Below are 27045 nucleotides of genomic sequence, written 5' to 3'. Positions count from 1 at the left end.
GAGAAAAGGGGGCGGGATGGAGCCAAGAGACGCCAGGAGCCGCAGACACCGGAAGAAGCCAAAGGCTGGGAGATAAAGGAGCTCCCCAGAGACTGAGGTCAGGACACCAGGCTTCAAAACCTCCTGCAAGTCCTGGAAACAAGGGTCTTCCAGGTTAGCTCAGAGGCTGCAAGTGTCGCTGCCTCCCCGAGGTTCAGGTTCGCTCCTCCTTAAGCCACGCCCCCATTCCCTACTTCTTTGGAATGAGAGGCTAAGGTGCAGCTCTCCGGGCCACCAACGCCAGCACACCTACCTCCCCAGGAGCCTGGCCTGCTCTCAGCGCTGCCCCACCCCCACGGTTTGGAGATTGGCGGGACCACTTCCTTCGCCCCTCCAATTCGCTGTTCCACCCCTGGGCCTATGAAACCCCACCCCCCACCTTCTGCTGGCGGGGATTGGTGGACTTCTCGCGGCGGTGCATAGTGATTGGTCTCCATGGATGATGGTCACCGCCGAGATCCCGCCCCTAGCCGGCGCAGGGGTCTGGGGGCACTGCTCAGCGGTTCTGGGGCTGGCGCGGCTTGAGCCGCCGCCGCACAGACAGCTCGGTCTGCGGACCATGGAGATCGGCGCCGGCCCACATCCGCTGCGCCTGCTGGTCTGCCTGATGCCGCTCTGTCTCGCTTTGCTTTTGGGACCAGGGAGGCCCGGGACGGCCGAGGAAGGTGAGGAGATTAGTGGCTGTTCTTGGAGCTTGTGATGCCAAAAGACAGGAGGCTGAAGAACTGGGGTCTGGGGAAAGGAGTCATGTGGAAAGACAAGTCTGTATTGGAATCTGAAGCAAGCGGGCAGTGAGAAGCAAAGAACTGGAGAGACAGGAAAATGTGGCTAAGCAACAGAAAAGAGAGGAGTATTGAGAAGCTTGGGGGCAGGAGACCTGGGAGGCTGGGGAAGAAAGAGACCAGGAACCGTGGGAGCCAGAGGCGGTGGTTCAGGGGCCGGTGAGACGGACAGGTTGAGCAATTGGAGGTGGGAGGTATGGGGGCAGGGAGATGCGGAGGTGATGCCTGAGTGTGGGGAGAAGGGATGGAGCCCAAGCGGCGGGGTCTAGGGGACCATTGCGTGGTTCACAGGAGGTAGAGCGCTGGTGGGGCGGGGGAGGCAGGGCGTGGGGGTTGTTGATGGTGGTTGTGTTGGTGGCAAGGGGGATTGTCTGGGTCCGGCAGCTGCCCGACGTGCTGACCAGGGAGCTGTCCGCAGTGCTGAATTTGGAGCGTACACTAACCAGCGCGATCCGCGTTGCGGGGTTTGGGGCTGCCGGCTGCACCAGAGCCCACGTCTTGCCTCTGATTCTGGATTTGAGAGAGCTATACACTCCGTTGAATCTAGAAGCGTAATATCCAGGTGCAAAATCCGGAGGAGCTGGAATCTGAGGCGTTGGCCGCGGGGTTGGTTGGAGTGCTGGATATCTGATGCTTTCCAATAATATGCAATTCCGATGTGCTGTCAGTTATACCGAAATAGGGAAGCTGTCAGCGGTCCTGCCCATTGTCTCTGACGCCTCTGGGGCCAATCTTCTGAAAGGTTCTCACCTTGGAGCCCCACCCCCTCCTTTAAGGTCCAGACAAGTAATCTTCCAAGATTTGGGGATGGCCTGGGCTCCTATCTTTGAGCTGCTTCTGTGCTGTCCACACCAGTGCTTCTCTGGGACCGCTACTGAAAGCAGAATTCATACTGCTGGTCAGATGCTTCCTGAGGGAAGAAAGTGACTCCAAGCCACTGGTGTAGGAGGGGTCATGGCTTTACATATTAAAGAAGCCCTGATTGTCTTTCAAATGCAGTGGAGGTGACAACCTTTGGGAAAGGGGCTGGCTGAGGAGATGAGGGATTTTTATTTCTCTTGCTGCAGGCAGTGTCTTTCCACTTCGTTGTCCCTGAGAGGCAAGCTAAAAAGGTTTAAGTCTCCTCTCATTCCTGGTGACCCCAGACCTCGGAAGAACCCCTGAATATGAGTGGATTTAGGGATGTATATAGGAATCCTCTGATATACTCGCTTTCTCCCTCTTCTTGAAACTCAGTTGTAATTTAGGGAACCTGGGAAGGTGGTAGTGGGGGATCACTGATATCCCTCATTTGAGAGCCATTTTTTTTTTCTTGGTCTTTTTATTTTGTGTTTTCTTGAGCTGCCTCCGAAGCATATGGAGGTTCCCAGGCTAGGGGTCTAATTGGAGCTGTAGCCGCCGGCCTACGCCAGAGCCACAGCAACATAGGATCCGAGCCGTGTCTGCGACCCACACCACAGCTCATGGCAACGCCCCATCCTTAACCCACTGAGCAAGGCCAGGGATCAAACCCGAAACCTCATGGTTCCTAGTCGGATTCGTTAACCACTGAGCCACGACAGGAACTCCCTTGAGAGCCATTCTTAGAGTACTCATCATGGATTCTGTGCTGGGCTGAATAATGACTCCTGAAACACGTTCACATCCTAATCCCCAGAACCCGTGAATTTTATCATAAATTGCCCTGGACTTAGCAGATGTGGTTAAGCATGGAGATGGAGAGATTACTCTGGATTATATAGGTGGGCTCAACTGTAATCACAATGATCCTTACAAGAGGGACACAGGAGGAGTCTGAGTTAGAGAAGGCAATGTGATGACAGAAGCAAAGATTGGAGTGGTGTGCTTTGAAGATGGAGGAGGGGACCACAAGCCAAGGAATCCAGGTCGCCACTAGAAGCTGAAGAAGGCAAAGAAATGGATTCTCCCCTTTGAGTCTCCAGTAGGAACCAGTCCTGCTGGCACCCTGACTTGAGACCAGTGGAACTGATTTTCAACTTCTGACCTCCAGAACTGTAAGAAAGTAAAGTTTTGTTGTTTTAAGCTGCTACATTTGTGATAATTTGTTAAAGCAGCCATAGCCCAGGTCGTGGCTACCTGTCTTTATACTAGAGCGACTCATGCCCCTTCTGGGGAAGGTATGGAATGGGAAAAACTTATCTGTGTCCTTCACCACATTCTCTGTTTCCTCAGCTAGTAAATTTAAAGTCAACTCACCAGAGGATCTTGCCCTCATGAACTTCTGGCTTTCTGAAATTTCTGATCTCCCCTCTCTTTAGTCATCCTCCTGGATTCCAAAGCCTCCCAGGCTGAGCTGGGCTGGACTGCACTGCCGAGTAATGGGGTAAGTGTAAATCTTCCCCTCTCTGTCCCAAGGATCCTCTGGTGGTCCAGGGTGGCTCAGTTCCTTTAGCAACCCCCCCCCCATGGTTACATCAAATCAAAATGCTCCTCAGAGCATGTGGCCTCCAGAAGTCTTGGCTTCAAGCCAGAGTGGCCTAATAGTAAACGCTGGGTCTTCAGTCAGAGAGGGAGAGGGAGAGAGATGAGAACTGACCATATCTAGAAACAGAAATATGGCATCCGAATTGAGCCAATGTTGAATGGTGCCTTGCACCCAATAGATTCTCCAAGCAGTGTTGTTTATTGATGGATTGACAGAACAAGCAAGCCCTGGAATCCTAAAAGAGACTTGGAAACTTGAGGTAGCAGTGGGGTGATGTGACGCTGTGGCAGCAGCTTGGTGTCATGGAAAGGGTACTGGGTGGAGAGCCAGGAGACTCCATTCCAAGTTCTACTACTAACCCGATATGTATATCCACTCAAGTCACTACCTCTCTCTCTCTCTGGAGCCTCAGTTGCCCTACTAGTTGGACTCAGTTGTCTCCAACGTTTCTCCTGGTTCTGCGTCTTATAATTTCACGGATATATATGGGGAAGGAGGGGAGAAAAGACTGCAGAAGGAGGGGGAAGGCGGGTTTCAGCCCGAGTCATCGCCAGGCCGCGACCTTTTGGGGGAGCCTTGACTCTGAGCCGCCCACATCTTTGTTCTCTTCCCCAGTGGGAGGAGATCAGCGGCGTGGACGAACACGACCGTCCCATCCGCACATACCAGGTGTGCAACGTGCTGGAGCCCAACCAGGATAACTGGCTGCAGACTGGCTGGATCAGCCGTGGCCGTGGGCAGCGCATCTTTGTGGAGCTGCAGTTCACACTGCGCGACTGCAGCAGCATTCCCGGAGCCGCGGGCACCTGTAAGGAGACTTTCAACGTCTACTACCTTGAAACTGAGGCCGATCTGGGCCGCGGGCGTACCCGCACGGGCAGTAGCCGACCCCGCAAGATCGACACGATTGCGGCGGACCAGAGTTTCACGCAGGGTGACCTGGGCGAGCGCAAGATGAAGCTGAACACCGAGGTGCGCGAGATCGGTCCGCTCAGCCGGCGGGGTTTCCACCTGGCCTTCCAGGACGTGGGCGCATGCGTGGCGCTGGTCTCTGTGCGGGTCTACTACAAGCAGTGCCGCGCCACGGTGCGGGGCCTGGCGACGTTCCCAGCCACTGCAGCTGAGAGCGCCTTCTCCACGCTGGTGGAGGTGACCGGCACTTGCGTGGCGCACTCGGAAGGGGAACCCGGAAGCCCCCGCGCATGCACTGCGGCGCCGACGGCGAGTGGCTGGTGCCCGTGGGCCGCTGCAGCTGCAGTGCAGGATTCCAGGAACGTGGTGACATCTGTGAAGGTATCCAGTGCACGGGGGGGTGGGGGGGGTGCGGTGTGGGAGTATAGCACGCAGATGGCAGTTGGGAGAGAGGGTGCCCTAGGTGAGAGAGGCAGCATGGGAAGTGGGGACGCCTGTATGTGGAGTCCTGACTTTCTGTGGTGCTTCCAGGGAGTCCAGCCAGAACCAATGAGTGAAGTTAATGGGAGGTGAATTTGACTCCTTATAAGGGGGCATCAGGGACCTGTATTTCAGGCAGTGTGATAAGCACCTCACACAGGCATTCTCCTGTACTCACAGCAATAAAGTCATCATTGTCCTTGTTTCACAGGTGAGGAAACAGAGGCTCAGAGAGATTAACACCTCAGTTGCAGTTAGGAAATGGGAAACAGGGATTTGAATCCAGATTTACCCAGCTTTCAAGTTCTTTCTACTATGTCATGCTACTTCCCCTCTGCATAAGGAAGAAGACCACAGTAGCCCAACTGTACTAGCTAGGGGCCAGTGGGATGGATTATATTATAAGGAGTGAGCTCCCTGTCACTGACCATATGATAGTCAGGGGATGGCAGGGTGATTCTTCAGTTGGAGAGGGAGATTGGGAGGTTGAACTAGATGACTATCAAGATCCTATCCAGCTCTCTAAACTAGATCCCTGTGCTCCCTAGAGGGGAGCCTTCATGTTGGGGGCCCTGTGGGGCTCTCTGGTCTGTGGAGACACCAGGAACAGACCTCTCCTCTCTCCCCTACCCAGGAGCTCTGAGGACTATGGGTAAGAATGGGGTGTGGATATGTGCACTTAATGAAGAAAGATCAAGTGATGCTCTTTCTTTCTTTTTTTGCTTTTTAGGGCTGCACCCACGGTATATGGAAGTTCCCAGGCCAGGGGTCGAATCGAAGCTACAGCTGCCGGCCTACACCACAGCCACAGCAACATCAGCTCTGAGCCACGTCTGCAACCTACACCACAGCTCATGGCAGCACCGGATCCTTAACCCACTGAGTGAGGCCAGGGATCAAACCTGCAACCTCATGGTTCCTAGTCAGATTCGTTTCTGCTGCACCACAACAGGAACTCCAAGTGATGCTTTTTCTAAGCCAGGTCTTTTTCTGGGTGCCAGGGCACAGAAATGAATCATGCATAATCTCAGCTTTTGAGAAACTCACAGTCTAGTTGGAAAGATGTAAAAATTTAAAAATCACAACTGAGTGATATATAATCTAATAGAGGGGTTGATACAGTGGTGGGAAGACAGGGGGGAAGAGACTAAACTTGCTCTCATTTCTTTGTTCAGTCATCCATTCAATATGAATTGAGAACATACCATCTGTATTTACTCAGGCTTTATCATGTGTATATAGATGAATGCCACCATCTCATCCCTGGGGAAACTTGTGTTCACTAAGGGACTTGGAGACATAAAGTTTCCTGAGCTCTCCAGGTAAGGTTGGGATCCACCTCTGTGCTCTCTAAACCTCTATTTCTGAATTTACCCCATGGTACGATGTCACCAACTTATGTGTGTTCCCACCACTGGTCTAGGAACTTCTTGAGCTCAGGCAATGGGTTATATTCATCTCAGCAGCTCCAGTGTCCATAACAGACATGTGGTAGATGCCCAGTGGAAATATATTGTGTGAATGAGCAGTTACCATAGGGCGTGATATGTTTCAATAGAGAGCTGAGGATGCCTGGAGATAGCAGAACTCAATTCTAAGGGTGCAGAGTTGAGAAGGCCTTTCTTCTAGGCAGCCAAGAGCATTCTGAATTAAGAGCTTGTGTGCAGAAGCATGGAGGCAGGAGAGAATGTAGCATGGATGGGGCGCAGCAAGTCAGCAGGGCTAGAGCACAGGGCATTTGGGGGAGAGGGGTGGTGGAGCTGGAGAGGGGCAGGGGCAAATCATGAATGGCCTTGAACATCAGGATAAAGACCTTAAACTCTGCTTTAGACCATCAGGGAAGATTTGAAATAGAGATATGACAAAGATTTGTATTTTCTTTCTTTCTTCATTTGGTCTTTTTAGGGTCACACCCACAGCATATGGAAGTTCCCAGGCTGGGGGTCCAATCAGAGCTGCAGCTGCTGGCCTACGCCACAGCCACAGCAACGTGGGATCCTGTGTCTGCGACCTACACTACAGCTCATTTCAACACCAGATCCTTAACCCACTGATCCTTAACTCAGGGATCAAATCTTCGACCTTATGGATCCTAGTCGGGTTCATTACTGCTGAGCCACGATGAAAACTACCAGATTTGTATTTTCAAAAGATCATTTGAGCTGCACTTACAAAGACTGGATTGGAGAAGGAAAGATTAGAAGCTAGGAAGCAAGGGAGGAAAATGATACAATAGTCCAGGAGAGGAGTTCCCTGGTGGCTCAGTGGGTTAGGGATCTGGTACTGTCACTGCTGTGGCTCTGGTTACTGCTGTAGAAAGGGTTTGATCCCTGGCCTGGGAACTTCTTCAGGCTGGAAAAAAATGGTCCAGGAGAAAGAGCACAAGGTCTGAACTAAGGCAGTAGCAGAGATCATTGAAGGATGAGGATGGATGTGACAATGAAATAGCCTCCACAGCATGTGGTGACCATGTGATCCAGAAGGAGAAAGGATGACTTTCCATTCATATACCATCTGGAGGCTTGAATGGACAGAGGGTCATTCACTGGGGTTGAGAAGACAGGGTGTGGATGGACATATCGAATCTATGGGGTCCATGATGCATTCAAATGGGAGTAGCTAGAAAGTGGGTCTGGACCTCAGCAACAAAGATAGATGCTACTTGAAGCTGTGGGTGTGGTTGGGACAGACCAGGGAGAATATGTGGGGTAAGAAGTAAGAGGGCCAATGATGAAGCCTCGCAGAAGAGCAATATATAAAGGGAAGCGGAAGAAACAAAGGCCATAAATGGAGACTGCAGGGCAGTGATTAGAGACTGAGGGAGAGAGTTATTTCCCAACAGCCAGGGGTGATGGAGGAGTCCGGGAGGGAATAGCCTGCAGGGTGGGTGTGCAGGCAGGTAAGGCGAGGATTGGTCAGTGTCTGCCTGGTGGCCATAGTGGAAGCAGTTTCAGCTGAGTGATGGAGAGAACGACAGCCTGCAGTGGGCTGAAGGATGAAGGAAGCTGAGGAGCTGGAGTCAGGGCATGTAAACACTCTCTGGAGGCTGGGTTTGAAAGGGGAGGAGAGGGCATGGTATCTTGAGGACATTGTGGGGAGAGAAGATCCTTACTGTAGATGGGAGCCTTGGCTAGCCAGTGGGGTACCAAATGGGGGGTAGTGTCCTCAGGGGAAGAAGTATTTTATTACTGATGTGGGTCAGAATTGCTGATGCATGCTGCTAACAAAAAGCAGACTGCGTTTGTCAGTTTTATTGTTTTTAAACACTCGGCAGACAGTACCCTACTGTTTTTAAGGCTCCACCCCCTGTGTTATTACCCAGAAGAACCAGTAGAGAAGGAGCAGTGTAGGAATCTGGAGGTAGTCTGGGAGGAGGTGAAGGGTGGGATCCAGAGAGGAAGAGGAGGAGGGGCTGATCTTTAACAGGAGGGGCTCCTTCCCCTCCTGCAGGCCTGGAAGGAAGGAAAAAGAGGGAAGGTGGGTTTGAGTTTGAGAGCCAGGCATTGAGGAAATTACCAACGATGGCCTCTCTTCTCCCTGCGAGGCAGGAGGAGGGCATCTGTATCGGTAGACAGTGGAATCCTGGTCCCTCTTTTTCACTGCTGTGGCTCCAGAGCCTTGAACAGCATCTGGCTCATAGTTGATGCTAAAAAAATTTGAATGAATGAATGGATCAGGGGCTGGAGAAGGGAGTTTAGATACACACTCTGGGCAATGAGAGACAGACAGACAGACAGACAGACAGACAGACATACAATCAGGTAACTAATCCCACTTCTGGACTTCGGCTGAGACCAGACAAAGGCCATTTGTAATGGTATCAGCTCTGCCTTATGGAATAGGGAGGTGGGAAGGATGATAGGGAGAGCTTTGTGAGGGAGGTTTTTTTTGCTCTTTTTGGCTGCCTTGCGGCCTATGGAGTTTCCAGGCCAGGGATCAGATCTGAGCCACAGTTGCAACCTATACCACAGCTGGGGCAATACCAGATCCTTAACCCACTGTGCCGGGCTGGGAATCGAACCTGTGTCCCAGCACTCCAGTGATGCTGTCCATCCCGTTGCGTTGTGCCACAGCACGAACACTTGGAGGTATTATTTTGAACTGGGGTTTGGGGAAAATAGGAGTTTGCCAGGAGAGCACAGGTGTAAGACATTATAGGACAAGATCCAGAGATGAAAGGAGGAGTTCAGTGTGGCCTGGGTGGAGGGGTTGGCATTGGGGAGCTGTTGGAGGGTTTTGTTTTGTTTTTGTCTTTTTAGGGCCACACCCATGGCACATGGTTCCCAGGCTAGGGGTTGAATGGGAGCTGTAGCTGCAGGCCTACACCATAGCCACAGCAATGTGGTATCCGAGCCACATCTGCATTCTACACCACAGCTCATGGCAATGCTAGATCCTTAACCTGCTGAGTGATGCCAGGGATTGAACCTGCATCCTCAAGGCTACTAGTTGGGTTTGTTACCGCTGAGCCACAGCAGGAATTCTTGTTGGAGGGTTTTAAGAAGGGAAGTGACATGGTTAAATTTGTATTTAGAAAGTGAAGGCCAGGAGTTCTTATTGTGGCTCAGTGGGTTAAGTACCCAACAACTAGCATCCATGAGGATGCAGGTTTGATCTCTGGCCTTGCTCAGTGGGTTAAGGATCCTGCATAGCTGTGGCTGTGGTATAGGCTGATGGATGCAGCTCCAATTCAGTCTCTAGCTGGGAATTTACATATGCTTCAGGTGTGGCCATAAAAAGAAAAAAAAAATAGAAAATGAAGGCCTTCCAAGTGCCTTCCACAGTTAAGTGCAGAGCTCTCCTCTAAAGGCAGATGGATGTGGAGGCTTCTCTTTCTAGCTTTCCTGCCTCTTCTTCCTCCTCTCCCAGTCACCAGAGGAATTACTCAAAGACTTGCGTTTCCCTTGGGGGGATAATCAGGGTGTATGACCTGTGTCTTCAAATTGCTGTAGGACTGCCCTGGAGCAGAGGGACCCAAGCAGACCTGCTCTCTAAGGTTCCACAGGGCACACTGACACCTTGTGATGGTGGCATGAGGGGGATTATAGGCAGGCAGGCTGATTTGAGCTCAGCATAAAGGAGGCACTTTCTAACTGCCAGCATCGTTCAGCAGAGGCAGCCTCAGAAGAAGGTGGGCTCCCCATTACCAAGTATCTGAGCAAAGTCTGTGGCTACTGTGGAAAGATGCTGGAGGATAGGTCAGTGGATGCTGAACTAGAAGGACTCTGAAATTCTGACTCTGACCTTGAGGAAGAGAGGGAGGGGCAGGCAGTCAGGGGTCACTTCCTGAGTCTGCCCCTCAAGACATCATCTTCTAAGAGCCTCTCAAACTAGAGATTAACCAGTGCTGTCTCTTATGGGAGACAGATGTCCACATACACATGGAGAAGGGGAGCCTCTTGCATTCTTTTCCTCCTGCTGTGAGACCCTGCAAATAGATCCCTCTCTTATTTCACAACAGAGGTGGGCAGGTCATACTTATTATTCACATTTGACTGATGGTTTGTTTCTTGAGCACAGGAAATGGCAGAGCAACCACTGGAACCCAAGCCTCCGAGTCTCAGACTGGGTTGCTGTTGCCAACCAGACCACCATGTTAGCAAGTCCCATGTTTTGCTCTGAAGGCAGAAACTTCTAAAGGCTCCTGGGCTTCAGAAGCCCTGCCCAAAGCCCAGGACTCTAGGCAAGATGGGATCTCCCAAGCCTAAGCCTTCCAGATAATGGCAACCCTGAGTGCTCTGCCCTCTTCTCCCAGTCAGGCTGAAAGTTCTTCCCAAGGGCTAATTTGCATGGCTTCTGCTGTATTATGTCTTCTTTAGGCTGGAGAGCAGCCAGCCTTCCACAACCCGCTAAACTCGAGGAGAGGGCCAGAGAAGTCCTGGGGGGGGGGCAGGGAACCAGGTGGGGACCCCCCAAGTTCTGAGAGAAGGGTCAGGAGCAATCTACCCTCCTTGGTCCAGCTGGTGAAAAATTTTTTCAAGTGGGTGTTTAGCTGTTTCCACTTCGGGTGCTGGAGGAAGAGTAATTACTACCATTATTGTGTAAATGTTGTCTGTACTGGGCATGTTTTATCTCAACCCTCCAACTGCCTTTTTGAGGTAGGTCTTCTATGCAAAGCGCCTTTTTGAAGTAGGTCTTCTATACAAAGCCCAGAGATGTTGACCAACTTGCCCAAGGCCACACAGCAAAGAAATGGTGCAACTCAGCCACAAGCCCAGGCTGTTTTGATATAAAAGCCTATGTTCTTAACCACCACATTCTGGGGGAGGTGAGGGAAGTGAGAGAAGCAAAGTCACGGAGGAGCTGTCAAGGCTAGAACCAGGGAACTTCCATTGGTGCTCTTCTCTCTCCACCTGGCTGGCTCCATTCTGGGTCTGCAGAGGATTTATGATGCATTAACCACAAATGGTGGCGATGGGAGAATGAGCTCTGAAAACTGCGTGTGTGTGTGTGTGTGTGTGTGTGTAACTGGGAGTGTGTGCGTCCTTGGGTAATCATGGAACAACCCTTGGAGTCACCTCTCTTCTGTTCTCATACTGAGACCGGAAAGTTTGGCTCTTTTTCTTCCAATAGACGTTAGGGCAGTGTGGTGTGGGCTCTGAAACCAGTCTGCTTGGGTTGGAATCCCACCATTTACTAGCTGTGGGACATTGAGCAAGTTACTTAACCTCTCTGAGCCTTAGTTCCTGCATTTAAAAAGTGAGGATAAAATATATGCCCGTTGGTACCAGCATTTAATGAATTACTGAAAGAGACATACTCCAGTGTTCACACACTGAGCACTTACTAAGGGTGAGGTCGGGAGCTGCCACCCCAGGGAGTGGTGCTGGAGTAGCAGAGACCTGCCCCTTCTCCCCGCCCACTCATTTCCCCATCACGATTCGAGGAGGAAAGTTCCACCCCAAAGGGGGCAGTCAGGAGAAGGAAGCTGTATAGGAGCCCCCTCCTTACCCAGTTCCTCCCCGCAGCCTGTCCCCCAGGCTTCTACAAGGTGTCTCCTCGGCGGCCGCTCTGCTCGCCGTGCCCAGAGCACAGCCGGACCCTGGAAAACGCGTCCACGTTCTGCGTGTGCCAGGACAACTACGCGCGCTCGCCCACCGACCCGCCCTCGGCGTCCTGCACCCGTAAGTCCCCCTCCTGAATGCCTTCCCGAGGGTGGCTGAGTGGGGGGCGGTTCTTAATGGAGCAATTGAGGCGCAGGTGAGGGCTGGGACCTCATCCTGGGAAGCGCCTGTGAGCACGTGGGGACCAGCGACCCAAGACGGCGGAGTGGAGGGAGGGAAGCCTAGGGTGGTGATGGGGGCCCGGGTCTAGGGTCGGAAGAACCAGGTCCACAGAGTCCAGGTGGAGGGCTGGGGTTAGGCTCTTTGGGGGATCACCGTGTGAACCGCCCCCACCACCCCGCCTTCACCTGTCCTTATTCTCGCGACCGGAGGGAAACTCCTGCCCTTTACACTCTGCTCGGTCCCCAGATCCCCATCCTTGTCCTTTCACTTCCCACCCCCATCACCGATGTACCGCATCACCGACCGCGCCCGATTCCCACAACCCACCTCTCCCTGCCCCGCGCCCCCGCCCCTACCCCGCCCCTGACAGCGCCGGCTCCTGTGCCCCCAGGGCCGCCGTCGGCGCCGCGGGACCTGCAGTACAGCCTGAGCCGCTCGCCGCTGGCGCTGCGGCTGCGGTGGCTGCCGCCAGCAGATTCCGGCGGTCGCTCGGACATCACGTACTCGCTGCTGTGCCTACGCTGCGGCCGCGAGGGCCCGGCGGGCGCGTGCGAGCCGTGCGGGCCGCGCGTGGCCTTCGTGCCGCGCCAGGCAGGGCTGCGGGAGCGCGCCGCGACGCTGCTGCACCTGCGACCCGGCGCGCGCTACACCGTGCGCGTGGCCGCAGTCAACGGCGTGTCAGGCCCGGCGGCCGCCGCGGGAGCCACCTATGCGCAGGTCACCGTCTCCACCGGGCCCGGGGGTAAGGCTTTCCGCACCCCGCGCGCTCCCCCGTCCCGCCCACCATGGGCATCCCCTCAGCCCGCAGCCACCCCAAATAAACTGCACCTAGCGCAAAAGTTCCCGACCCTGGCCACCCCCACCGAGGTCAGCCCCCTTCTTGAAGGCCACGGGGGTGGGATTGAGGATGCAGGTGACTGTGTACCTCAGCCAGCGAGGTTATGAGTGTTCAGAGGGTCTTCGGGAGCTAGTGCGCGCTCCCCTTCTTCTCCCCTGGGCTTGTTTTCTCTCAGCCCTCCAAACGCAGAAAGCAGAAAGCTTTTGCCTCACATCCAACTCTACAGTTACTTTGCCTCTTATTTCCGTGAAAAACAAGCGGAAAGTCTCTCAACTTTTTCACAAATTTCAGTAGGAAGCAGAATCATACCCTCTTCTTTCCTGTCTTAGAAAGAGGGACCCTGTGTCCGTCCCCCTGCCTCCAGCCCTCTGCAAGGGTTTGGCTGCATTGGCCATCCTCTCTCTTGGTCCTGGAAAAGAGCTAGAAAGCACGGAGGCTCAGGCTGTAGGGTTGGTAGAATTCACTGGTCAACACATGGCAGTCACAGTTCTGAATCTGGAATTGAGAGGAAGAAATGAAAACCTATAATCCTTTAATGCTGTGCCTTCCTCATTCTTAGCACTTACTTTTGTCTCTCCCTCAGCTAGGGTTCAGATTCAAATAATCCTTTAAGTATCCTTTGCAAGAAAGATAAGTGAGTGGTATGGTTTCTGAGTCTTTTCATATCTGAGAAGATATGACTGGTTTGTGACTATACGTCCCTTTCTTTTGGCAGAGTTGTGTTGCAGAGAAGTCTGAGGACAGGGTAATTTTCATTCTTTTCTAAAGTAACTCGGGTATAAATATGTAATCACCTGGCCACAGCGCCGTACAAGCCATATGATGCTTTTGCTTTTTACTGAACTTTAAAAAAGCCAGCAGCAGATGTTAATTTTACAAAATGCTTTCTAAGCATCTTTCAGGACGACAACATATTTTTTCTCCTTTGACCTATTGGTATGATCAATTCTGCTAATGGACTTTTCAAGTGAGCTCTTTTTTCATTCCTTAATTATACCCTACTGGATATGAGTGTATTATTCTTTTTATATTTGCTGAATTAATTGGCTTATGTGTTAATATTTTTCCATCTACATTTATAAGAAATTAGGGTGTTTTTTTTCCCCTTCCTTTTTTTGGTTTACACCCACGGCATGCAGAACTGCCCAGGCCAGGGATCGAACCCATGCCACAGCTGTGACCCGAGCCACTGCAGTGACAACCCAGATCCTTAATCTGCTGCACCACAAGAGGATTCCTTAGTTTTTTTAGATTATTGTGTTCTTTGTTAGGTTTTAGCGTTTTGGTAATGCTGGCTTTGAAAAAGCCATCAGGAATAATCTCTTCTTTTTCTCTGTTCTGGAACAGTTTTTTTTTTTTTTTTTTTTTTGGTCTTTTTGCTATTTCTTGGGCCGCTCCCGCGGCATATGGAGGTTCCCAGGCTAGGGGTCAAATCGGAGCTGCAGCCACCAGCCTACGCCAGAGCCACAGCAACACGGGATCCGAGCCGCGTCTGCAACCTACACCACAGCTCACGGCAACGCCGGATCGTTAACCCACTGAGCAAGGGCAGGGACCGAACCCACAACCTCATGGTTCCTAGTCGGATTCGTTAACCACTGCGCCACGACGGGAACTCCTGGAACAGTTTTAAGTAGCATAATTATTCTTTGAAGGCATGCAAAATTGCCTGGGAAACTGTACCTTCTTAGTGGGAAAGTTTGCTGATATCCTCAACCTTTTCTATAACTTCTTGAATCAGTTTTGTTAATCTGCGCTTTCATAGAAAATCTTTGGATAATCTTTTTAAAATTTGTTAGTCCAGAAATGTTTATTTAAAAACTTTCCTCAATATCTGGAGTTAACTCTACTTTTTCTTTCTTCATGTTGTGTCCTTGCAATTTTTTTTCTTAATTCTTGCCAGTTATTTTATTGGTTATGGTACATTATCAGCTCTTGAACTTATCAATTCCACTACTCTTTACTTTTGTCACTTATGGTTTTCTTGTTATTAACATCATCCTCTTGCTTCCTTGAAGTCTTTTTCTCTGTGAATTCAATGTTTAGTTTTTATATTATAGTTTTAATAGTTTAAGCCTATGAATTTTCCTCTGAGTATAGCTTTGGTCACATCCAGTATGTTTTTGTACATAATATATCTCATTGGTAGTATTGTCAGGTTTTTTTCTGTAGATATAATTTGCATATCATAAAATTTCACATATTTTTAAAAGTATACAGTTAAGTCATTTTTGTTATGCAATTATCTAATTCCAGAGCATTTTCATCACCTCACAATGAAACTCATTAAGTTACTCCCCATTCCTCCCACCGCCTCAAGCCCCTCATAACCATTAATCTACTTTTTGCCTCTATGGATTTGCCTTTTCTGGGCATTTTATATACATAGAATTACACAATATGTAGACTTTTGTGTATGGCTTTTTCACTTAGTGTAATGTTTTTAAGGTTGATGTCCATGTTGTAACATGTATCAGGATGCCATTCCTTTTTTATGGCTAATATTCCATTGTATGATTATACCACAGTTTTCCTTAATCATTCATCAGTTTATGGACTTTGGGGTGTTTCCACTTTTTGGCTGTTATGAGTAATGCTTCTATGAACATTCATGTGCAATTTCTTGTGGAAACAGAGGTTTTCATTTCTCTTGGATATATAGTTACGAGTGAAATTGCTAGGTTATATGGTGTTGTGGACTGAATTGTCTCCCCCAAAGTCATATGTTGATGCCCTAAACCCCAGTGTGACTATCGTTGGAGATAGAGCCTTTGAGGAATTAATTAAGTTTAATGAGATCATAAGGAAAAGGGCCGGAGTTCCCGTCGTGGCGCAGTGGTTAACGAATCCGACTAGGAACCATGAGGTTGCGGGTTCGGTCCCTGCCCTTGCTCAGTGGGTTAACGATCCAGCGTTGCCGTGAGCTGTGGTGTAGGTTGCAGACGCGGCTTGGATCCCGAGTTGCTGTGGCTCTGGGGTAGGCCGGTGGCTGCAGCTCCGATTCAACCCCTAGCCTGGGAACCTCCATATGCCGCGGGAGCGGCCCAAGAAATAGCAACAACAACAACAACAACAACAACAAAAGACAAAAAGACAAAAGACAAAAAAAAAAAAAAAATAAGGAAAAGGGCCTAATCCCAAGGACAAGTGTCTTTACAAAAAGAGGAAGAGACACCAGAACTCATTTGCTGTCTCTGGGCATATACACAGAAGAGTTCCCAGGCCAGGGATCAAATCCAAGCCACAGCTGGGACCTCCACCACAGCTGCAGCAATGCCAGATCCTTGGCATATGGAGGTTCCCAGGCTAGGGGTCTAATTGGAGCTACAGCTGCTGGCCTACATCACAGCCACAGCAATGTGGGATCCAAGCTGCATCTGTATCCTACATCACAGCTCATGGCAACGCCAGATCCTTAACCCACTGAGCGAGGCCAGGGAATGTATCTGCAACCTCATGGTTCCTACTTGGATTCATTAACCACTGAGCCACGACGAGAACTCCCTGATCTTCTTGAATTCCTTATTTTAAAATGATTTTTCCTTCAAATATTTCTGTTTTACTAATGCCCTTCAGTTTCCCTACAAGCCTTTCTCACCTTCTCCACTTTTATCTCATCTCATCTTGTTTCTTTTTCTTCTCCATCTGTTTTCTCTTCGTAGCCTTCTGCTCCTATTTTAGGAGGCTGTGTTTTCTTTAATCTTCTTGAAGATGCCAAACAATTTCCTTACTTGTTCTTCTAACTGTCATAGTAAATCCCTCTTAAAGATCTGCTCCTCCTGACTCTTCAGGATAATATCTGAAATATTTTTTATATGCCCAGTTTCTTGGTAAAACATCTTTAATTGTTTTTTTGATTGTTTGTTTTTGGCCATGCCCACAGCATGCAGAATTACCAGGCCAAGGATTGAACCCAAGCCACAGCAGAAACCCAGATTACAGCAGTGATGATGCCAAGTCCTTCACTGCTAGGCCACCAGGGAACTCCTCTGTTCAGTTGTTCTTGAACAAGGAAATAGCTGATGTTTGCCCCCTAACCCCTCCACCAACAAAACCCAAGATATGTGACTTGCCCTTTGGATTGGTTTGTGAGGCTTTCAGCTGCAAGTCACAATACATGTCAGTGCAGATGACATTTAACTGAAATTTAACTTATTTCTTACTGTACCTAAGAAGAGTAGAATTAGAACTTGGTTAATTCAGCAGCTCAGCAGTGTCCTTAAGGATCCAGGTTCTTTCTGTCTCTTTACTCTCGGCCATGGTTGTAACATAGGCTGGTTTCCTTATGGTAGCAAGTTGGTTGCAGCAGCTCCAGACATCACATCTTTACCATTCAGGGCCGAAAAATAACTGTTTCTTCCTTGAATAACAAGAAAGCTTTCCAAGATCCCTCCTCCCCTTAGGTGATTTCTCCTTTTGTTGGCCAGAACTGGATTATAAACCCAGCTCTTACCCAACTTCTGGCAAAGCAAATGAGTGCACACAGATGTTTTAGAACAGTCAAAGTTAACCTGAGTCCTCTGGGGGGAGATAGTAGACCCAAGAACTGGGCTCACTCAGCAGGGAAGGGAGACACGGCCGTTGAATAGGTTTCTAATAGTGTCTGCTGTTCTCTTGGTCCCAGTTGGGTGCTGGCTGAATCTCACAACAGATCTCCAGTGCAAGAGCTGGTGCTTGGGCTTATTTTTTTGCTCCATTCTCAGACTTTATCAGGCTTTCGTCTAGTGTCCTTACAGCTGGAACGGAACCTTCTCCTACCTCTGTATCCTGACTATCTGATAGCTTTCAACAAATGTCATTTTTTAAAAAATGGCAGGAGTTCCCGTCCTGACTCAGTGGGTAACGAATCCGACTAGGATCCATGAGGTTACAGGTTCGATCCCTGGCCTCGCTCAGTGGGTTAAGGATCCGGCATTGCTGCAAGCTGTGGTGTAGGTCACAGACGCGGCTTGGATCCTGAGTTGCTGTGGCTGTGATGTAGGCTGGCAGCTACAGCTCCGATTCGACCCCTAGCCTGGGAATCTCCATATGCCATGGGTGCGGCCCTAGAAAAGACAAAAATAAATAAATAAATAAATTAAAATTAAAATTAAAAATGTCATTACCAGCTCTTTCTTATCACTGCCCTCCATCTGTGTCTGCAAGGGAACGGGCCACTTCCTGGGATGTTTCATCACTCCTCTCCCCTTTGTGCCTACATCTTTTCTGGGAGCTTCTCACTCCAAGTGTATCTGGGCTAAGAGGCAGTCTCTGGGGATAGGGAAGAACACTTTTCCCCCAAAGCAGCTATGCAGGAGAGTGATGGCTGTGTGTTCATTGTCCAGTTGACAAAGACCTTACTTTTTTTTTTTAAAGGGTCAGACAGTGGGAGGAAGGATAAAGGATCTTTCAAGTTATTTTTAGGATGGGAGGCAATGTCACTCCGCGGGCAGCATAGCCTGGGGGTTCCCTACAAATGTGCTTTTCAATCCAGTTCCACGGGCTTTAACAGAGGTGGAAATTTGCCACTCTTCACCCCCCATCCCCCCATTTTGGCAATCAGCTGTCAAGACTAGTGTGTGGTGGTGTTCTGCAACTCTTTCTGTATCTTTAGGATTTTTTTTTTTTTTTTTTTTGTCTTTTCGCCATTTCTTGGGCCGCTCCCATGGCATATGGAGGTTCCCAGGCTAGGGGTCGAATCAGAGCTGTAGCCACCGGCCTACGCCAGAGCCACAGCAACTCGGGATCCGAGCTGTGTCTGCAACCTACACCACAGCTCAGGGCAATGCCGGATCCTTAACCCATTGAGCAAGGCCAGGGATAGAACCTGTAACCTCATGGATCCTAGTCGGATTCGTTAACCACTGCGCAACGACGGGAACGCCGTATCTTTAGGTTTTAATTAGAATTTGGGAGAGGCTGGAGTTCCCGTCGTGGCTCAGTGATTAATGAATCCGACTAGAAACCATGAAGTTGCAGGTTCATTTTAAGTTGATCTTTTGTCTTTTTTTTTTTTTTTTTTTTTTTTTTTTTTGCTTTTTAGGGCTATACCCGAGGTATACGGAGGTTCCCAGGCTAGGGGTCGAATTGGAGCTACAGCTGCCAGCCTATGCCACAGCCACAGCCACATCAGGTCCAAGCTGCATCTGCAACCTACACTACAGCTCATGGCAATGCCAGATCCTTAAACCACTGAGAAAGGCCAGGGATCAAACCCAATACCTCATGGTTCCTAGTCAGATTTGTTTCTGCTGTGCCATGACAGGAACTCCTGAGTTTATTTTTTGTATGCGGTGTAAGGTAAGGGCTCAACTTCATTCTTTTATGCATGGATATTCAGTTACCCCAGCACCAAATATTGAAGAGACTTTTTTTTTTTTTTGTCTTTTGTCTTTTTAGGGCCGCACCTGCAGCATATGGAGGTTCCCAGGCTAGGGGTCTAATCAGAGCTGTTGCTGCTGGCCTGCACCACAGCCACACGGGATCCTTAACCCACTGAGCGAGGCCAGGGATCAAACCTGCAACCTCATGATTCCTCATCAGATTCATTTTCACTGTGCCATGATGGGAACTCCTTGAAGAGACTTTCTTTCTTCCTTGTGTGGCCTTGCCACCCTCTGGAGAAGCACTTGACTATATATGTGAAAGTTTTCTTCTGGGCTCTGTGTTATGTTCCACTGATCTATATTTCTGTCTTTATGGCTGTTTTGTTTACTGTAGCTCTGTAACATTTTGAAGTAAAAAAAATGATACTTCCACCTTCATTTTTCTTTCTCAAGATCATTTTGACTATTCATGCTCCTTTGAGATTCCATATAAATTTTAGAAATTTTTTTTTATTTCTGCAAAAGATGCTGTTGGAATTTTGATAGGAATTGCATTGAATTGCATTGAATGTGTGTGGACATTTTAATGATATTAAGTCAACATTTCATAAACTCAGATGTCTTTCCATGTATTTGTATCTTTTAAAATTTCTTTCAGCCATGTTTTTTAGTTTTCAGTATGTTTTTTTGTTTAAGTTTATTCCTAAATATTTTATTCTTTTTGATGCTATTTTAAGTGGGATTGTTTTCTTAATTTCACTTCATATTGTTTGTTGTTAGTGTGTAGAAATGCAACTAATTTTTGTGATTTGATTTTGTATTCTGCAACTTTGCTGTGTTTGTTTATTAGTGCTAACAGTTTTCTGTGGAATCTTTAGAGTTTTCTACATATAAGATTATGTCATCTGTGGACAGAGATCATTTTACTTTCTCCTTTCCAACCTGGATGCTTTTTATTTCTTTTTCTTACCTAAATGCTCTGTGTAGGACTTCCAGTACTGTGTCGAATAGAGGTGGCTGTAGTGGGCATCCTTGTCTTGTTCCTGATCTTCAAGGGAAAGCTTTCAGTTTCTCACCACTGGGCAGGATGTTAGCTGTGGGCTTTTCATATATGGTATTGACTGACTGATTGATTGATTGATGACTGCTTTTTATGGCTGCCGAAGTTCCCAGGCTAGGGGTTGAATCAGAGGTACAGCCGTCAGCTTATGTCACAGCCACAGCAACGCAGGATCTGAGCTGCGTTTGTGATCTGTACCACAGCTTATGGCAATGTAGGATCCCTAACCCACTGAGCGAGGCTAGGGATCGAACCCGTGTCCCTATGAATCCTAGTCGTCTTTGTTAAATGCTGAGCGACGCAGGGAACTCCATCATTTATGGCCTTTATTATGTTGAGGTAGTTTCCTTCTATTTCTAGTTCGTTAAGTATGTTACCTCTTGATCATTAGAATAATTAAAAGCTTGTCTTCCTGCCTCCTGTGTTGCCTATTATCTCCAAACCACAGAGAGGGTAGAAAGATCTTGGGGGATTGGAACCAGCCACCAGAAGGGAAGCTGTAGCGTTGGAGGTGGGCCAGTAGCACGTGACCTGGTGCTTTCTTGCTAAGAGTGCGGAAGCCAAGAGCTGTGGGGTGAGAGGGGCCTCCCTTTCCTATAGTCTCGTAGGATGCTATCCACTAGGCCACGCCCCTCGGGAGTCTGGCCCCACGCACGGCCCCTCTGGCCACTCGCCGTTGCCCCGCCCCAAATCCCCGTGAGTCCTTTCCGGCCCTCTGTCCCTGCCCTACAATCAGATCTACAATGCAGAACCTCGCATTACTAATTTTCAGCCCCTTGGGAGGAGGATGAGATCCGCAGGGACCGAGTGGAGCCCCAGAGCGTGTCCCTGTCGTGGCGGGAGCCCATCACCGCTGGAGCCCCCGGGGCCAATGGCACAGAATATGAGATCAGATACTACGAGAAGGTGAGTCCGGGTCTAGGAGGGACCTGGGGCTGCCTTCCTGCCTGTGATTAATCCCCCCCCACCCGCCCCCACCATTGCCACTGGTTTCCTTTTCTTCACAAGCTCCTCCCAGCAAACGTCCTTACTTTCTCCCTAAACATCTCCGCAAGCCCCCCTAATGGCCTCCCAGGCAGGAGTTTCCTCCCGACCCTCTCACCATGGACCCCACTGCTCTCCCTCTTTTCCCAGACCTCTGTTCATCCCCAGTCATGGTCTCCATTTTCACCACGTCCGCCTAGAATTTACAGTTGGCAGAAAGCTTTCTCTGGAGGCTGATCCCGATTTTGTGTGGCCTCATCTTATATGTGCTGTTTGCAACCCTTTTAAGAAAAAGAAGGCAAAAATATATTGTTTCAAATTTTACAAAAAGGTTAACTGTGGGAGCATCGTTGCTAGGTTAGGTGGTGTGCTGGGGATGGGCCGTGTGTAGGTAAATGTTGAACATCCACCTCTGCAGAACAATGAATGTATATATTGTTATTGTAATTTTACTGATGGGAAGAACATGTAGCCCATCACGCACAAATATAATAGAAAATCTACAGTCCTCTTTCTTGTAAACTCCGTATCACCAACTGATTCCTATAGGATACTTTGTCTTGATTTTTGCTGACCTCTTGTATCTGTTATCCATCTATGGTTGCAGCTTATCCATGATCTGATAAGTGGAGCTATATCCCAATCCACTATCTCTTTCCCCCATAAAGTTATTGTCTTTGAATTTGATATGTCATCTACGGTTCAACTGCTTCTCACCTTGGTGCAAATTGTATTCATTAAAGCAAAAGCTTACTTTCAGCTTAGCACGCCCTCCTCAGTGACTCCAGGGAGTTCTTTGCTGAATCAGATAACAGTTTTTGAAGCCTGAGAAGCCTGGAGATTCGTGAATTGGGAGGGAGGCGAGGTTGAACAGGAAGAAGAGGGTGGACCTGAGACATTGCAGGCTGTGTGCCCCCTGGCGACCTAGAGGATGGGATATTATTGGCTGAGATGGAGAACGCTGAGGAGCGGGGCACGGGGTTGGGACCAGAGGGTGAGCTTGGTTTTGCTCATGAAGCATTTAAGGGGCCAGGTGAACTTGCAGGTCTGAAACTCAAGAGAGAGCCCTGGACTAAAGAAAGAGGGAGAGAGGGAGAGGGTTGAGGGTTTCAGAGTAGAGATGGTAGCTGAAGCCAGGGGGCTGGATGGGGGGATGACTGAGGAGAGGGGGTATGAGAAGAGCAGGACTGAGCTCTGGGGATCCCTGATGTTTAGGAGACAGCAGTGAAGGTCACTGGGAAGGAGCCGGGTACACGGCAGTTGCTTAGAAAGGGCTCATCGAACTGACACTCAGGGATCAGAGCATAGATACAGTCCCAGTGCCTAGCTGGGTGGATGCTCCCAGGCCCTTAGGGAGTGTGAATTTTCAAAACCCTTGAAAAGAGGAGCCAGTACCAAAGGGGCTGTTTGAAAGGCTTCAGGGATGTCTCTTGGAGCCCAGTGAGCAGAAGTGTGGCTGGAGTCACCAGCTTCTCATCCCAACTTCTTCCTGTGCATTGGCCCCACCTCCTCTGCAGGGGGCCTTGCTCCCAGCATGTGACACCTGTGAGGTTGGCAGTCCTGTCCCTTTTCCCCCTCCCTGCCCTGAGCCTGTCCAGTCTCATAGGTCCTGCAACCTCATAGGTCCTGCGGCTGTTACCTCACTGTCTTTCCATGGTTTGATCACATGCCTGGAGGGGAGGTTCTGATTGGCCCAGATTGGGTGAGAGTCTGCCCTGCTTCCTGAATACCATGACCCAGGAGCGGGGCCACAGTTATGGTGGAGGTGCACCTCTGGGGGTTGTGAGTGTGGCAGGGGCTCTGATTAGGGGGTGTGGGCAGAGGGGAGATGATGTCAGCATCCCCAGTGCATACTGCAATCACATGGGCAGCGTGATGGAGAGCACACAGCAGGGGAACTGAGGGAATTAAGAAGGTGTCACCCTGACCCTTCTTTGATGTGAACCCCACCTATAAAAGGAGATAGGAATGCTGTCGTGAGGACCGTAGGAAGTCCGCTCCTAGAGGGTCTAGCCCAGCAGCTGGCAGTGAGTAGGTCCTCGGTCGGGGCCATGGGCGAGGCTCTCTACCCCTCTGAGCTGATTCCCTTATCTGTGAATCCGTGCCTTGCAGGACACTGTGAAAGTCCCATGGCAAGGGGAAGGGAAAGCCATGTGAGCCGGCAAGGTCCAGGCAGGTGTCAGGGCTCGCTTTCTTCTTCTTTCCTCTGAGGGGTCAAGTTCAGCTCAGCCTCTGGACCGCAGACCCTGATGACTTTTGTCTTCGTACCCCCTGAGCAGGCTAGCACCTGTTCTAAAGTTTCTCTTGCTCAGAGTTGGGGCTGTTCTCAAGTTACAAGCACCACCGGGCATGGGTGGGAACTGGTGGGAGAAAGGGGTCAGGGATCCTACGGAAGAGTCCTCTGGGAGCCCCCAAGATGAGTAGGGTTCTTCCACCAGCCCACGCTCCCCTAAGGGTATGTCTCCCACCTCCCTTCTCCTCTCCCCTGATGTTCTCCTAGGGGCGTGGGTCTGGCCTCATTTCTTGGTTCCCCTCTCCAGGGCCAGAGTGAGCAGACCTACTCCACAGTGAAGACAGGGGCGCCCGCGGTCACCGTCACCAACCTGAAGCCGGCTACCCGCTACGTCTTTCAGATCCGCGCGGCCTCCCCGGGGCCCTCCTGGGAAACCCAGAGCTTCAACCCCAGCATTGAAGTGCAGACCCCAGGGGAGGGTAAGTGATGTTTGCAAGTGGAGAGAAAACCCCGTCCCAGGCTGAAGCAGGGAGGAAAGTTGGGAAGGGGGGGTTATCCGTGCAATTAAGGGAGGCTGCAGAACGGTTGAGTTACAGCCTAAAGAATGAATGAATATGGAATCCATCGCTTAGTTAGTGCCTACTCAGTGGCACAACTGAGATCAGGTACCTGTCCTGTAGGAAGTCACAGAGGAGGGGGTCCATGATCAGTGATAGCCCAGGTCTTGGCTGGTGTCTCCCTGCCTCTCAGGACCTCCCAAGTCTCACAAAAATATCCTGCTCTTTTTTTTTTTTTTTTTTTTGTCTTTATAGGGCCGCACCCACGGCATATAGAAGTTTCCAGGCTAGGGGTCGAACTGGAACTGCAGCTGCCAAAGCTGCCAACCTACACCACAGCCACAACAATGTGGGATCTGAGCTGTGTCTTCGACCTATACCATAGCTCTCGGCAACGCTGGATCCTTAACGCTGGATCCTTAACCCACTGAGCCAGGGATCGAACCTGCATCTTCATGGATCCTAGTCGGATTCATTCCCACTGAGCCACAGTGGGAACCTGTCCTGCTCTTTTCCTGGGAGGAGTTTTATCCTCTTGGTCACTTCTTATACTTGACCACTAGATATTTGTTCCCATTCTGCTGCTTTCTCTCCAACATGATACAGACTCAGATGTGGGTCTCACTCGGCCTTAGCATGTGAAGCAGAGGGAGTGGGCCCAGCTCACGCTCTGGACTGCCAGGCCCCACGTCCATCATCCTAAGTGCAGCCTTCCCTGTGGGCTGGAGCACATGAAGGGAGGTACACCCGCAGCAGGAAGGAGAACAAAACGCAAAGAGATTCACCCACTTTCAATGGGTGAATCGTATGGGATGTGCGTTATTTCTTAATAGAGCTGCTGTCACACACAAAACAGAACAAAAGCTGAACATCAGATATTGTGATCTTAAAGCCACTCCGGCTTCTGCCCGGTGTTGTGCTGCCTGCTCTTTCCTGTGCTTCCCTCCCCTGGTTCCTGTCCCCCCAGCCCAGCCCCAGCTCCCCTTCCTGATGCTTGCAGAGTTTTTAGTTCTCTCTTCTGTTGTCCTCCTGCCGCCAACCCCGCCCTCAGGATCTCACCTCTATCTACCCTGAGCAGCTCGTGAGAGTATTTTCCCGGACAAAGGCAGGTCCCCCTAAGAGGCATCCAGGCACCAGCTGTCAAGATAATGATTCTTTAAAAAAAAAAAAAAAGATAATAATTCTTTCCAACCTACTACTCAAGCCTAATCCAACATAGGAAGAGCTCTGAGCCCAAAGGGAGGTGGAGATAAAATGTTGAGGGAGTATGAGTTCTGGGAAGGAGATGGCTTGAACGCCCATCTCCGCCGAACCTCAGCCAGGTGCTGGCGAGAGGAGATTAGAGCTGCGGCTTGAAGCCTGGGGAACGTTTTGAGTGTGTGGAGGTGGGCAGGGAAGGCGTCTTGGATGGAGGAAGCCCTCAGAACAAAGGCTCTCGGGTTTGCTGGAGTGGGTGTGGCTCCCCGGGGCTGGAGCTGGGGACCCCTTAGCTGAAGAGGGCTGATGGCTTCCGTGAACTTGGTGCTTCTCCGTCGGTAGACCCTGCACAGCCCGCGGCCTCCTCTGCTGTGGTCCTGGCTGTGGGGAGTGGTTCCCCAATCTGCAGAGCACTTTTTCCAGGAAGCTGTGACCCAAAATCAGGATCTCGATGAAGGATCATGCTTCTCCACTGTGTCAGTTACCAGTGGCTGAGTAACACATTCACCCCACAATTCAGCGGCTGAAAACAACAGACATTTATTAACTCATGGATTCTGCAGATCGGGAATATGGGTGTGGCTTAGCTGGGTACCACTTGGCTCAGGTCTTTCCTGAGGCTGCAGTCAAGGTGTCCTCTGGGGCTGTGGTCATCTCCAGGCTTGTCTGGGGGTGGGGGTGGGTAGCAGCATCAGTTTGCTTACTCGGGCTCTTGCTGGCTGCTGGCTGGAGGCAGGCACGTGCCCCCCAGACTTTCTCCAAGGGCTACTCATAACCCAGTAACTGGATTCTCTAAGAGACTGAGTGGGTGAGAGGGCAAGCGGGTGCCCAAGATAGAAGCCACACTCTCTTGTAAACAGTCTTTGAAATGAGATCCCACCGCTTTGCTGTGTATCCTGTTCATTAGAAGCAGGTAACTATATGGAGTTCCCATTGTGGTTCAGTGGGTTAAGAATCTGACCACTATCCATGAGGATATGGGTTCGATCCCTGGCCTTGCTCAGTGGGTTAAGGACCTGGCGTTGCTGCAAGCTGCGGCATAGGTCTCAGATCTGGCTTGGATCTGGCATTGCTGTGGCTGTGGCATAGGCTGGCAGCTGCAGCTCCAATTCAACCCCTAGTCTGGGAACTTCCACATGCCATGGGCATGGCCCTAAAAACAAAACAAAACAAAACAAAAAAAAGAAAAAAAAAAGGAAGCAGGTGACTATGTTCAGCCCACGCTCAAGGGGAATGAATACCAGGAGGTGGCGAATCCAGGGGGGCCGTCTCAGAGTCCGCCGACTGCCACCGCCTTTTTCTCCATCCTCTGTGTCCACAGGGACACCTCATTTCAAACAGTCCTTGGCAACTCCACTGCCTTCTGCCACCACCTGGACCCTTGGCCCTATTCCTCGTGTCTGGAGACTTGGGCTCTGAAATCCCCTTTTTGACCCTGTCCTTTTTGGTGCCTGTCTCTCCCTCCTGTCCCTCCTCACTTGCTCTGTGACATCGTAATAGCAGCTTTTGGGGTGTGACCTCATCTCCCAGGCTCTCAGCCCCTCCTAGCCCCAGAACCATCACTCCCCAGCCCCCTGCAAATTCCCCCAGCAGCAACACTCGCCGGCTGGGCTGTCCCTCACTCCCCGGACATTGTGCTGCTCCTGCCCCCCTGGTCCCCAGGCTTGGCTGTCTTTCCTGTCCCTTACCAAGGCTGCCTGCAGAAGTGCATTGCTTTAAACTCAGTTTAGTCTCAGGGCCATGTAGCATTTTCCTCATTCTTTTTTTTTTTTTTGTCTCTTTGCCTTTTCCAGAGCTGCTTCTGTGGCACACGGAGATTCCCAGGCTAGGGGTCTAATCAGAGCCATAGCCACCAGCCTAAGCCAGAGGCACAGCAACACGGGATCCGAGCCATGTCTGCAACCTACACCAACAGCTCCCGGCAACGCCAGATCCTTAACCCACTGAGCAAGGCCAGGGATCGAACCCGAAACCTCATGGTTCCTA

At 50.2% G+C, this 27045-nt stretch overlaps 1 protein-coding gene across 1 annotated transcript in view; it reads left to right on the top strand.

Annotated features, from left to right (window-relative positions):
- EPHA10 (EPH receptor A10) overlaps positions 385-27045 on the top strand; it is a 39338-nt gene continuing 12677 nt past the window's right edge. The window contains 8 exon segments of the mRNA XM_021095973.1: positions 385-704; positions 3101-3165; positions 3883-4456; positions 4459-4560; positions 11628-11783; positions 12277-12627; positions 20861-20994; positions 23613-23784. Of these exon segments, the coding sequence (XP_020951632.1) occupies positions 479-704; positions 3101-3165; positions 3883-4456; positions 4459-4560; positions 11628-11783; positions 12277-12627; positions 20861-20994; positions 23613-23784 (1780 nt within the window). The 5' untranslated portion in view covers positions 385-478.

Source organism: Sus scrofa, chromosome 6 (assembly GCF_000003025.6).
Source record: "Sus scrofa isolate TJ Tabasco breed Duroc chromosome 6, Sscrofa11.1, whole genome shotgun sequence".
Taxonomy (NCBI): domain Eukaryota; kingdom Metazoa; phylum Chordata; class Mammalia; order Artiodactyla; family Suidae; genus Sus; species Sus scrofa.
The sequence above is the reverse complement of the archived record's forward strand: the minus strand, read 5'-3'. Positions and strand labels throughout refer to the sequence as shown.